This window comes from Rhinopithecus bieti, unplaced genomic scaffold (genome assembly GCF_001698545.2).
Source record: "Rhinopithecus bieti isolate Rb0 unplaced genomic scaffold, ASM169854v2 scaffold_3878, whole genome shotgun sequence".
NCBI classification, from domain to species: Eukaryota; Metazoa; Chordata; class Mammalia; order Primates; family Cercopithecidae; genus Rhinopithecus; species Rhinopithecus bieti.
In genome coordinates, this window is record NW_016805059.1 from 5,004,345 (window position 1) to 5,018,384 (window position 14,040).

At 41.0% G+C, this 14,040-nt stretch overlaps 1 protein-coding gene and 1 pseudogene across 11 annotated transcripts in view; one reads left to right on the forward strand and one right to left on the reverse strand.

Moving 5' to 3' along the window:
* Positions 1-14,040, reverse strand: part of TRIM2 (tripartite motif containing 2) — a 196,719-nt gene that overhangs the window by 19,982 nt on the left and 162,697 nt on the right. For all 11 annotated transcript variants that reach the window (XM_017871102.1, XM_017871098.1, XM_017871096.1 and 8 more), the window contains 2 exons: positions 6,270-6,373; positions 5,859-6,026 (listed from right to left, as the gene is read on the reverse strand). In XM_017871102.1, the coding sequence (XP_017726591.1) occupies positions 5,859-6,026; positions 6,270-6,373 (272 nt within the window). The remainder of the gene's footprint in view (positions 1-5,858; positions 6,027-6,269; positions 6,374-14,040) is intronic.
* On the forward strand, positions 9,339-10,402 carry LOC108528987 (annexin A2 pseudogene; annotated as a pseudogene).

A 14,040-nucleotide genomic window follows, 5' to 3' on the forward strand; every position in this document is an offset into this window, starting at 1 on the left:
GAGTCACATGTGTTTTATTCACCTTTGTGTACTCAGAGGCAACACACTTCTTGGTGCATAATAAATATTCAATGAATATTTGTTGAATACATTAATTTTAAAAGTCTAGCATTATTATAGGGCAATCATGATGATTAAATGGCTCCACTTTTTATCATATTTTAAAATAGGGGAAAAGCATTTGATTTCTATCAATCATATACCGTATTTTAAATTTTATTCCTGTTCCTGAGTAGACTGTGGTGTGTATTTAAATGTCTATTTGCCATGAGATACAGGTCTTGTACCTTTACTTTTCTTTTGATGACTTGAATTTCTAGACTACATATAAATAAGTGCTTCACTCATTCACTTATTTATTTCCTAATTCTACAAACACTGCCCAAGCACCCACTATTGCCTGACACTGTATTCTAGGCATACGGCAAACAAACACAAATAAGACGTAGCTCCTGCCCTTAAGTATGTCTCAGTCATATTGCAGGGACAAACATGTCTACTATATCTCTTTAAAGAGTGTGGTATTGAGTCTTCATTTTAATATACTTGGGAGAATTCAAATAGGCCATCTAAGAAGGCATGTGAAGTGATAAGCTGATGAGGTCACAGTAGACAAGGAAGGAGAAGGAGCACCTCAGGTGAGGGAACAGCAGGAGGGAATATATGTTAAGTCAGGGAAACTGTAAGAACCACAGTTCTGCCTGGCACCCAGGCTTGACATGTTAGAGGGAAGCAGATCTATGTGTTTTTATGAAAGAACTCTCCGCTGGGCACAGTTGCTCACACCTGTAATCCCAGCACTTTGGGAGGCCGCAGTGGGAGGATCACTTGAGGTCAGGAGTTTGAGACCAGTCTGACCAAGATGGTGAAACCCCATCTCTACTAAAAACACAAAAATTAGCTGGGTGTGGTGGCAGGTGCCTGTAATCCCAGCTACTCAGGAGGCTGAGGCAGGAGAATCACTTGAATCCGGGAGATGAAGGTTGTAGTTAGCCGAGGTTGCGCCACTGCACTCCAGCCTGGGTCTCAAAAACAATAACAACAACAAAAACTCTCGGACATCTTATTAAACAAATTAAGGTAGGGAATGATGAGTGCAGTCTGAGTCCACATGTGTTATATGTGTGCATGTATGTACATAGACTTCTGGAAGGAAAAGTGAGAAATCAGCGTCTACATCTTAGAAAACCCCAAAAGTGATATTCTTATAGGTTATGCTTTAGCCTTCTCATTTTATCTCTCTATATTAGTGCTGTCTGATAGAAATATAATGTGAACTACATATGTATTTTTAAATTTTCTAGTAGTAGGATGGGACTTTTCCATGATGGGGACTTTAGACTTTATATGCTCCTTTTATTCTTCTAAGTTTATAAATGACAGAGATTCAGATTTCATCTCTTTAGAGCAAAGGAACACAATCACTTAGGAAAGAAATAGTGGTTTTCTTGGCAAGAGAAACTGCTGTGTAAATTTGATTCTGACTCTCCAATCTAGCCCAAAGATCAAAGCGGCTATAACATAATGGTGGGTAAAGAAATAGCATTTGTTCTTTCATGTCTAACTGGAGGGTAAGTCAGCAGAGATCAAAAGGGAGAGAAGGCACTTCCATGATTAAAACAAGAATATTACTACTACTTAACATTATGAACACTTGCAGTTGCTTAGATGACTCAACCAAATAACATCAAATGGATAATTATCTAGAATAAAAAGAGAAAATGAAGGATTACTTCCATTCTATCACATAGTGACAACTAGGGTAGATCTAAAAGAATAACTTAAACATTGAACCAAAATTTCTTTCCACTTCCCTTCATCACTCCTCGTTTAGTTGCACTGGATTCAACCAAGTGAAAGGTAAGAATCCCTGCATTTCCCTGATTGTGTCAACCCTGTCTTAAACAGAATAGTAAACAAACAACAAACAAACAAAATATATAAAAGTATATATAAAAATATATAAATATATATAATATATATAAAATATATATATTATACATATATATATTTTTTGTTTTTGANGATGGGGTCTCACTCTGTCACGCAGGCTGGAGTGCAGTGGCATAATCTTGGCTCCAACTTCTGCCTCCCCAGTTGAAGTGATTCTCTTGCCTTAGCCTCCTGAGTAGCTGGGACTACAAGTGTGCACCACCACGCCCGGCTAATTTTGTAGTTTTAGTAGAGATGGGGTTTCACCATGTTAGCCAGGCTGGTCTTGAACTCCTGACCTCAGGCAATCCACCCGCCTCGGCCTCCCAAAGTGGTGGGATTACAGGCGTGAGCCACCGCATCTGACTGTGCCAGGCACTCTTAAGATTGAGAAAGTGTTGGAGGACAACCTCTTCTCTCTTGAGAGAGTAAATATTTTGAAGGGTGCTGGTAGAACAGTTTTCTCTCTAAGAGTAAAAGGGATAAAGATTATTAGATGAAGCTTATGAAATCAGTTGGGGTGTACAAGCCTGAATTCCAATAATTGAAGGCATTAGGAGCAGGAGTCTTAAATATGTAGAAACCTTTTCTGTTTTGTTTTGTTTTCTTGTTTTTGAGACAGGGTCTCACTCTGCCTACCAGGCTAGAGTGCAGTGGTGTGATCTTGGCTCACTGCAGCCTTGACCTTTTCAGCCCAAGTGATCCTCCTGTCTCAGCCTCCTGAGTAGCTGGGACTATAGGTACATGCCACCACACCCAGCTATTTTTTGTTGAGATGGGGTTTTGCCATGTTGCCCAGGCTGGTCCCGAACTCCAAAGCTCAAGCGATCTGCCCACCTCAGCCTACCAAAGTGCTGGGATTACAGACTTGAGCCACCAGGTTGGCCTAAATATGTGGAAACCTTTTATGGCAGTGGTGAAGAATGTGGGTGTTGCAGTCACCCAGTCTTGCAAGTTCTTCCACTTACCAACTGGTTATTTAGTATCTCCAAGCCTCAGTTTCTTCCCATATATAATGGGGATAGGTACCACTTCAGAGGGTGGGAACTAGATGAGATAATTGCATGCGCGGAGTCGGGTACTGTGCTGGTTTTCCATGGCTCATGTGCCAGAAGGGAAGGAAGTGAAAGTCTCAGCCCAAGCTGAGATGGGGTGATGACAGAAGGCTTTGTATGAAGGGCCGTATTGCTCAGATCTCAGTCTATGCCAGTTAAGGTCCCTATGGCCTTGGCTGAGGCTGGCCCACCAAGTGCCATGGTTCAGTGGTTTTCCAAGTCAGAACAGGTATTGCCCTGCCCTGGTTGGTTTTTCAGCGAGGCCTGAATGATCATAGTAGTTGTTCTGTGGTCTGCCAAAATGAAGACTTCTCTTCTCTGAGGCAGTTTGTACTGTGATTCTTTTTGATCTCACATAATAGAAATTGTAGGATCCCAGGAGGCAGAGACCAGCCAGAAGAGTTTTGCACTTCCCTGATCTCCTATCTTATCAGATGCACCATCCAAGTAGTATTCCTCCAGCTCCTGTCTTCAACCAAAATAACGGCTTCTTTAGTTGTGCAAACTATCCTCACCCCTGGGGTGGTATCTCCCACTTGGTGTTGATGGCAGACACCAGAGTTGTTGCTCAGAACCCAACCAAACCTTTGCAAGCACAACGAAGTGACTGTGCCAAGCAAGGAAGGCTGGCTAACTGTGTTTATTCGTTTCCTAAGAGCAGAAATCAAGGACTAATAGTGACATCTAATTTCAACTCTCCTACCTGGACACAGTTTCTTCCCATTCCTTAACGGAAACAAGAAAAATAGGCAAGAGTGATTTCTATTTTATTTTTGCAAGGGATGGAGTCTTGCTCTTGTCACCCAGGCTGGAGTGCAATGGTGTGATCTTGGCTCACTGCAACTTCCGCCTCCTGGGTTCAAGCGATTCTCCTGCCTCAGCCTCCCGAATACCTGGGATTACAGGCATGCACCACCATGCCTGACTAATTTTTGTATCTTTAGTATAAATGGGGTTTCACCATGTTGGCCAGGTTGGTCTCAAACTCCTGACCTCAAGTGATCCACCCGCCTTGGCCTCCCAAAGTGCTGGGATTACAGGCATGAGCCACCGCGCCCATCCAAGAGTGATTTCGAAACATATAGTTATTTTAAGCAGAGAGTTTATGTACCTATGTTATTTCTCCTTGTTACCCATAGGTAGCCTGTCTCTGGGAAGGGGACCTTAAATCTTTGTATGTCATTTAAAAACAATAGATTTTGGTTTCAATCTGTTAGTTTTTCCTATTTTCATGAGTTATGCTTTCTGGGTATTTTTCTCTCTGGCTGCTTTCAAGATCTTGTTTTTACCATTTTCAATACAATGTGCAAATGTAGATTTTTTTTTTCTATATGTTTTGCTTAGGATTCACTGTGATTTCTAAATCTAAGGATTCATATCTTTCACGAACTCTGGAAGATTCTCAGCCAGACTGTTTATCCTATACTGTTTCCTACAGTCTGGATTTTGTTGCTTGCGTCTCCTATGGTGTTGTTTAATATGTTCCTCTGTCCCTTATAGTTCCTATAATTTGGTAGTTAAATCTAGAGGCTTGATCTGACTCAGTTTGATTTTTTTGCAATAATATGTTACTGGGTTTATTGTGAACTTCATCAGGAAGCACATGATGTCTCTCTTTATGTGTTCCTAGCAGCCACTGGTGGTCATTGTCTAGATCCTTCATTTCATTAGGATTTGGCTAGTGGTGATATTCCAATCTTTTAATATTCTTTCCTTTTGGGATAGAGTCTTCATGTGGGTTTGGTGTATCAAAGGGTAAATGCATGTATAATTTTGCCTGATATTGCCAAATTATCCTTTATAGAAGTTATACCATTTTGCATTCCTACCGATAATGTATAAGAATGCCTATTAGCCCTTGGAATGACCAACAGAGAGAGTATGTTATCCAATATTATATTTCTGCGTATCTGATGATTGAGAAATGGTGTCTTAGTGTGGTTTTCATCTGCATTTATCTTATTGTAACTGGAGTTCCTTTGTCTCCTTCATAGTTCTGATATTTGTCCTTCAGAAGCTGGTAGCATATTCTTAAAAGAGATTAAAGATAGAGCGTAAGGGTACAGGAGAATCCAATGGAATAGGGGATGACAGCTTAGGTGGCTAAGCCACCTAATACTATTAGGAGCAGAAAGCAGGTCTCTAACTACCAAGACAACCAGATTTACTCATTCCCAATTGTCATTTAGACTCAGCATTATCAGTTTCTTCCCTTGACCTTTACATGTAATGTTAAATAATCCAACATGTGCCGGGCGCAGTGGCTCAAGCCTGTAATCCCAGCACTTTGGGAGGCCGAGACGGGTGGATCACGAGGTCAGGAGATCGAGACCATCCTGGCTAACACGGTGAAACCCCGTCTCTACTAAAAAATACAAAAAACTAGCCGGGCGCGGTGGTGGGCGCCTGTAGTCCCAGCTACTCGGAGGCTGAGGCAGGAGGATGGCGTAAACCTGGGAGGCGGAGCTTGCAGTGAGCTGAGATCCGGCCACTGCACTCCAGCCCGGGCAACAGAGCGAGACTCCGTCTCAAAAAACAAACAAAAAAAATAACGCTTTTCAAAAGCTTGTTGTTTTTCATTGAATTGAGGTTAACAGGATCAGTTTCCCTCTAAATCTATGGTTTTAAAGAAAAAAGTGACTGAGCAACCTAATTGCTTTAAAAAACAAAGCCACATTTAGGATATATATGAATAGACTTATGAAATTATCACTGTTACTCTCACTTCACAAACTTAGACGTGCAGATGTCTTTGTGTATAAAGAATTGTTGAATGTTGCATGGCATCTTAAAAAAGAAATACACAATTTCATCTTGTATTTCCTATTCCTCCTCTCCATTGTTTAGTGAACAATTAGTAGTTAATCTTACCTTAAATTTCCCATCGGAGGAGAAAATGCTGACCCATTTATTATCATAATCGGCAATGATTATGTCCCCACTGGGATGTACAGCCACTCCTGTGGGCCGCTGCAGCTGCCCCGGAGAGCGTCCCCGTATGCCAAAACGACTTTTGAACTGGCCATCATTGGAAAATATCTGTGAAATAAATTACATTCATTGGAATGTGAACTAGCACAGGCATCACTGAGGAAGACATAGGCAAAAACATCTGCCATACATACAGAGATCAGAACATGCAAACTCTATTTGAAGAAAAGTCTACATGCACATAAGCTTTTTTCCTTACACCATATATCTTAAGTCTGAAGTAGGAAAATATGTAACTATATCTATTTTTATCAATATAAGTAGTTAAAGGTATATAATTAGGGGCTATACCTGCACACATTGGTTGTTACTGTCTGCAATTAATATCTTTCCACTTGTAGATGCAGCTACCCCCTGAAGATTTGTAAACTCTCCTTTATTTCTTCCTTTGGTACCTAAAATAAATGACAAAACTGTAAAAATTAAGCACTAAAGGGTTAGATTTCTCCGTTTCAGCAAGAGAATAATTCAGATTTCCATAGGTACCTGAGAATGCATTGTTTTTAAATATACTTTAAAAAAAGGGCACCCTCTCTGCTCAATGACCAAATCCATAGGCTATTAAACCTCTCTCCCTGACCAATAGTCTCGGCAAAATCACTTTTTAAAGCAAATGTCAATCTTCTCTTATTAATTTGTAGCTGCATATTTTTAAAAGGTGGAAACTATTTTTTATAATTCTGTTTCTCCCATATCATCTGTTACAGGCCTGAGAAAGTAAAAAGTACTTCCTAAGCGACAACATGTAGACTAACTTGAGAAATATAAACTGCCTCTTAATAACTCTTTTCAAAAGCTTGTTGTTTTTCATTGAATTGAGCTAACAGGACCAGTTTCCCTCTAAATCTATGGTTTAAAAAAAAAAAGTGACTGAGCAACCTAATTGCTTTAAAAAAGCCACATTTAGGATATAAACATGTTTAAAATATTCTTAGATCCCACAAAGACATCATAATAAAAACTAATATGGCCTGCCTTTATCTGACATGGCTTTCCCACTTTACCCTATGCCACTGCTATCTGCCAGGTCTGTGCTGCCTTGGGCATGGCATTCTCAGAATGAACATTCTCAGCCCTGCTCACTCTGCCCTTGTCTTCTATCTTTGTGGACCTGGTTTGCATTTGGGGTGTGGGGGGCATTTGGGATGGTTCAGACTCAGTTTGGGTCCTGCCATTCTGGGTTTTAGTGGGAGAAGGGAACCTGGCAAAGGGGCCCTGCCCTGAGGATATACAACAGGAGAGGGGCCTTATTTTACAGTTTTGCCAAAATTCAACCCTCTCACTCAGCAGCTCTTGGAAGAAACGTGGACACTTGACTTTCAGTACATTTAACAAACCGAAGGCCACAGATGTTATAAAAACAGTAGGCTGATTTTCATATTATAGATTTACTTAGAGATTATTTTCAAAGATTCAATATATCACAGGCTGGATATTCTTCCTAAAATTATAAAAACATATTCTCACGTGCTTTGTAGATTAAATAAGAAAGGCAAAAGGAAATTCATTAATCCAAGAAAATATTTCCACCCATACTAGATACTTTTTCTGATTTGTTTTCTTTTGTTTGTTTGAGACAGGGTCTTGCAACATTGTCCAGGCTGGTCTCAAACTCCTGGGCCTAAGCGATTCTCTGGTGTTAGCTTCTCGAGTAGTTGGAACTATAGGTACATGCCACGATAACCACCACACCTGGCCATACTAGACTCTCTTTTAAAAGAATAGATGAGGCAGGGCCGGGCGCGGTGGCTCAAGCCTGTAATCCCAGCACTTTGGGAGGCTGAGACGGGCGGATCACGAGGTCAGGAGATCGAGACCATCCTGGCTAACACGGTGAAACCCCGTCTCTACTAAAAATACAAAAACTAGCCGGGCGAGATGGCGGGCGCCTGTAGTCCCAGCTACTCGGGATGCTGAGGCAGGAGAATGGTGTAAACCCGGGAGGCGGAGCTTGCAGTGAGCTGAGATCAGGCCACTGCACTCCAGCCCGGGTGACAGAGCGAGACTCCGCCTAAAAAAAAAAAAAAAAAAAAAAGAATAGATGAGGCAGAGAGAAAAACAGCAAATCATCTACAGGTTGACAGACATCTAGTTTTGTTTCAAAGGAAGTTTTTATAATTTATTTCAATAAGATGATGTAAATATTAATGAATGGAAACAATGAATTTTGCTCAAAAATGACCATGAAGAAAGCTAAATGTTTCTTAGTTAGAGAGAGAGAAGCATTCTTCACATTTGTAATTTCATTTACATTCAAAAGAGCAATTTGGGCTGGGCACAGTGGCTCATGCCTATAATCCCAGCACTTTGGGAGGCTGAGGTGGATGAATCACCTGAGGTCAGGAGTTCGAGACCAGCCTGGCCAACATGGTGAAACCCCATCTCTACTAAAAATACAAAAATTAACTGGGCATGGTAGTGTGTGCCTGTAATCCTAGCTACTCTGTAGGCTGAGGCAGGAGAATCGCTTAAACATGGGAGGTAGAGGTTGCAGTGAGCCGAGATTATACCACTGCACTCTAGCCTAGATGACAGAGCAAGACTCTGTCTCAAAAAAAAAAAAAAAAAGAAAAGAGCCATTTGCTATTTTGTTTTTCGACATCAATGCAGTGCCTTAGGAAAGGGTAGACAAGGATGCACTGGTGATGGCTAATGTCAAACACCTGCTTAAACACTGTTTGGGACTAGATTTGTCTGAAACAGATTTTTGGGTTTAGGAATTGAAATTGGTGATGGATTAAACTTAGAATAAAATCAACAACAAAACTGCTGGGCAGAATCATCATAGATGAGCTGGTTCTCACCATACCCATGTGGTGGTCAGTTTATTGAATCATGGACCCTATCAAGTTTACTCACTAACTCTGCATCTCATCTACTAGCACCAGCGTGAAAGAAAAATTTGAGATCCAGATACTGTCATATTTTAATCCAAATGTATCAGAAGAAAGGATCTTTGATACTTGATCCACATAGAATCCCAATCCCAATAACATGCATGAATATGGAATCAATGAACATTTAACACATGATACTTTATTTAACTGTTTGTATCCTTCACTACACTGTAAGCTGCTTGAGGGCAGGAGCAACATCCATCCTGTTCACCACCTCACTCTATAACACAGCACAGTGCCTAGCACTTAGTCAATATTAGTCACATCTTTTTCCACTTGAAATGCAAGAAGAGTTCCCAAGGATGAGATTCTCAAGGATGGGGTGATGGTCCTATAATGACCTAAGATGCCAACTTTGCATGACCTCCCTCCTCATATATTTTAGGGAGGAAAGGTGGTAGTTTGCAGAGGTGGGGCAGGGGAGAGGGGCATAAAATAATATATTTTCAGCTTAGCATCTGGGGACGCTCTCAGATCTCGGTGCTCAGTCCAGCTTCCTTCAAAATGTCTACTGTTCATGAAATCCTGTGCAACCTCAGCTTGGAGGGTGAACACTCTACACCCCTAAGTGCATATGGGTCAGTCAAAGCCTACACCAACTTTGACACTGAACAGGACGCTTTGAACACTGAAATGGCCATCAAGACCAAAGGCATGGATGAGATCACCACTGTCAACATTTTGACTAACCACAGCAATGCACAGAGACAGGATATTGCCTTCACCTACCAGAGAAGGACCAAAAAGGAACTTGCATCAGCACTGAAGTCAGCCTTATCTGGCCACCTAGATAGTGGCTTTGGGCCTATTAAAGACACCTGCTCAGTATGACGCTTCTGAGCTAAAAGCTTCCATGAAGGGGCTGGGAACCAACAAGGACCCCCTCATTGAGATCATCTGCTCGAAAACCAACCAGGAGCTGCAGGAAATTAACAGAGTCTAAAGGAAATGTACAAGACTGATCTAGAGAAGGACATTATTTCGGACACATCTGGTGACTTCTGCAAGTCACCAGACGCGTTGCCCTAGCAAAGGGTAGAAGAGCAGAGGACGGCTCTGTCATTGATTATGAACTGATTGACCAAAATGCCTGGGATCTCTATGACACGGGGGTGAAGAGGAAAGGAACTGATGTTCCCACGTGGATCACCATCATGACTGAGCAGAGCATGTCCCACCTCCAGAAAGTATTTAATAGGCACAAGAGCTACAGCCCTTATGACATGTTGGAGAGCATCAAGAAAGAGGTTAATGGAGACCTGGAAAATGCTTTCCTGAAGCTGGTCCAGTGTATTCAGAACAAACCCCTGTATTTTGCTGACTGGCTGTACCACTCCATGAAGGGCAAGGGGACTCAAGATAAAGGTACTGATCAGAATCATGGTCTCCCACAATGAGGTGGACATGTTGAAAATTAGGTCTGAATTCAAGAGAAAGTACAGTAAGTCCCTGTACTATTACATCCAGCAAGACACTAGGGGTGCTGTACCTGTGTGTTGGAGATGGCTGAAGCTCGACACAGCATGAGCATCCAGAAATGATGCTCCCAATACTTCCAGCTAACAGGTCCAGAAAACCAGCTTGTGACTAACAGTCCCTGTGGCTGTTTTTGTGAGGATGATATTAGCATTGCCCCCACCCTCATTTTAGTTGCCTAAGCAGTGCCTGGCTTTCCTGTCTAGTCTCTCCTGTAAGCCAAAGAAATGAACATTCCCAGGAGTTGGAAGTGAACTCTGTGATGTGAAACACTTTGCCTCCTGTGAACTGTGTCATAAACAGATTAATAAACTGAATCTGTACTTTAGAAACAAGTTAAAATATATATATATATATTTTTTTTTTCCTGTAAAGTCTCTGGATTCATGCTAAGCAATTTTATACATCCATTTTAAATTACACTGTTCTAGAGTAAAGTGAGTGTTTCATTTAACTTCTCATCAACTCATTAAGGTATGGTATATAATGAGTTGAACAATTTGAGACTATTTACCTGTAATTCTTTCACTCCCTCCCACATCATCTGACTTCCCCTTTGTTCAATGACTCTTTTTAGTATAATAGCTGATAAAACCAGCTCATGGCTTCTAGTCAGCAAACTCTTTAACAGTCAAGGAAATATAATCCCTGTGTTTTAAATCATCATCAACAGATGCTCTAAACTATTTCTCTAAACTCATTCAGGATTGTTTCCTAATACAGTGTTAGAGTAATGTAATAACTCACTCACAGTGGGCATACAATTAAGTTTTCAAGTATGAGAAGCATCAAATATCTCAACTTCGGAAAACCACAGTAGTTAAAGGGCATTTTCAATGAAGAGGAATCATTGTGCAATTTAAAAGGCAGGGACTTCACTTCTCTAAGCTTCCATTTCTTCAACAGCAAGGATAATTGTATGTTGTCTTAGTAATGTGGCTCTTGGCAGGGCAAGGGCTGGGAGCCTCGGAGGACAGGGGAGCTCTGATTTGTAGCATTTCCCATTTCTACAGTATAAATACTTTCATCAAGGCCAATTGCAAGCTACCAACATGAAGTCACTGAATAAGCCAGTATGGCTTGGCTCTAGCATAACAAATATGATACTGTAGAGTTATTGGGAATGGAAAGTATATTATATCTACTAAGAATTGTAAGTAGCACAATGCCTGGTTCAGAAAATGCCTCTTCCTTTCTCCTGCTTCCATTCCCCATCTATTCCTTCCTGAATGACAACATTTATCTTTGACATTTCACTGAAACTCATGATTTGAAGTAACTTCTCTATACTTTTTGCTTCCAAATTGATGTCTCTAGCTCTGACTTCTTTGCTGAGCTCCAAACCTGTACTACAAACTGCCTACTATACACTTCAACCTGGAAGATCAAAACTGAAACATATATGCTCTTCATCTTAGCTTCCTTTTCTTGCTTAATAATGATAATGACAATAGTAGTCAATATTTATTGAGTCCTTACCATGTGCCTGCACTGTTTTAAGCCTTTACTTGCATTATTTTAATCCCCACCATATATGGTATACATTAATATCAATCCCATTTTACAGATAAACTAAGGCACAGAGAGTTCCCCTAAGTCATATGGCTAATAATAGCAGGCTGGGATTCAAGCTGGGCAATTAAACTTTTTTTTTTTTTTTTTTTTTTTTTTTGAGATGGAGTCTTGTTCTGTCACCCAGGCTGGAGTGCAATGGCATGATCTCAGCTCACTGCAACCTCTACCTCTTGGGTTCGAGCGATTCTTCAATCTCCTGAGTAGCTGGGTTTACAGGCACCTGCCACCACACCCGGCTAATTTTTGTGTTTTTAGTAGAGACAGGGTTTCACCATGTTGGTCAGGCTGGTCTCGAACTCCTGACCTCGTGACCCGCCCGCCTCAGCCTCCCAAAGTGCTGGGATTACAGGCGTGAGCAATTAAACTTTTGGTCTCTGCTATAGTTTGAATGGGTCCCCCCGAAAAAGTTCCGGTTATTAGAACCTGAATTCCCAATGTGGTAGTGTTGGGAGGTCAGGTTTTTAAGGGGTTATTGGGTTGTGAGGGCAGATCCCTCATGAATAGATCAATAGCATTTTGGAGGGGTGAGTTCTCACACGAATGAATTGTTTTAAAAGGGAGCTGAGCTTGCTCTTGTGGTCTCTTTTGCATTTGCTCACTTATCCTTCCGTTTTTCCACCATATTATGATGCAGTACAAAAGCCCTAGCCAGAAGCTGTCACCATGCCTCTGGACTTCACAGCCTCCAGAACCACGAGCCAAATAAAATTCTTTCCCTTATAAATTAACCAGTCTCAGGTATTCTGTTACAGCAACAGAAAATGGACTGAGACAAGCTCTTTATCTACCATGTTTCTAACTAATTATGTTAACTATTAGTTCTAGACTACAACTATGAATACGCTAACTAGTACTACCTACTTTGCCTCTCTAAAATGTATTGGACACTATTTAGTGCCAGGCATTGTTTCAAGCTTTTTTTGCTGTTAATTAATTTAATCCTCAAAACAAAGGAAACTTTGTAACTTTATAAAGGAAACTGAGGCACTGAGAGGCTAAGCAACTTATCAAAAATTGCACAGATAAAAAACTACCAGTGTTGGGGCAGTCTAGCTTCAAAGTTCACAGCCTTAACTATCTACTCTACTGCATCACTTCCCTACAGCACTCAAGTCTAACAGCTAGGAGTTTAAATTGTTCACCAAATTTCTCTCTCTCCTTCCAAAGCATTTTATAAACATACTGTTTTCTCTCTACTCCATCACATCACTCTTAATTCTGGCACTTATAATAGCTCATGTGGACTACTGCAAAAACTTCTTAATCATCTCCCTGCTTCCTGGGAAACATTTCCAATAGATCTCCTATAATGCCTCCAGGTTCTCTGGAAAGTAATTATCTTAGTAAGTCACTACACTACATTACACCATTCAAAGCCTTCTCACCACCTATATAATAACTATGGTTTCCAAACCTTAGCATGCATAGGTATCACTGGAGCTTGGAGAATGCAGATCTTTGGTCCATCTCATGAGATTCTAATTCTGTAAGTGCAGTTTAGAATTCAGAAATTTTAAATTATACCAGGCACCTCAAGGCATTCTCGTGCATGTGGTTTATGGACCACACTTTGAGGAACACAGGTTCAGAGAACAAATTCCCAGCTCCTTATCAAGGAAACAAGCTCATCTCTGCTTGTATCTCATTTCATTTGATGCTCCAAGATAATGGAATCATTTACAGTTCCTCAAACTACTCAGTTTCTCACTTTCATGTCTTTGTACCTGCTTTCCCTTCCTCTATAACACTCTTTTCCTCCTTCCATCTGATAAATTCTTTCTCTTTCAAACCCAGCTTAAATTTAAATGTTATCTCAAGGGGCCAGGCATGGTGGCTTATGCCTGTAATCTCAGCACTTTAGGAGGCCAAGGAGGGCAGATCACTTGAGGCCAGGAGTTCAAGACCAGCCTGGCCAACATGGTGAAACCTCATCTCTACTGAAAATACAAAAATCAGCCAGGTGTGGTGGTACACGCCTGTAGCCCCAGCTACTTGGGAGCTGAGGCAGGAGAATTACTTGAACCCAGGAGGTGGAGATTGCAGCAAGCTGAGATCACGCCACTGCACTTCAGCCTGGGCAGCAGAGCAAGATACTGTCTCAAAAAAAAAAAAAA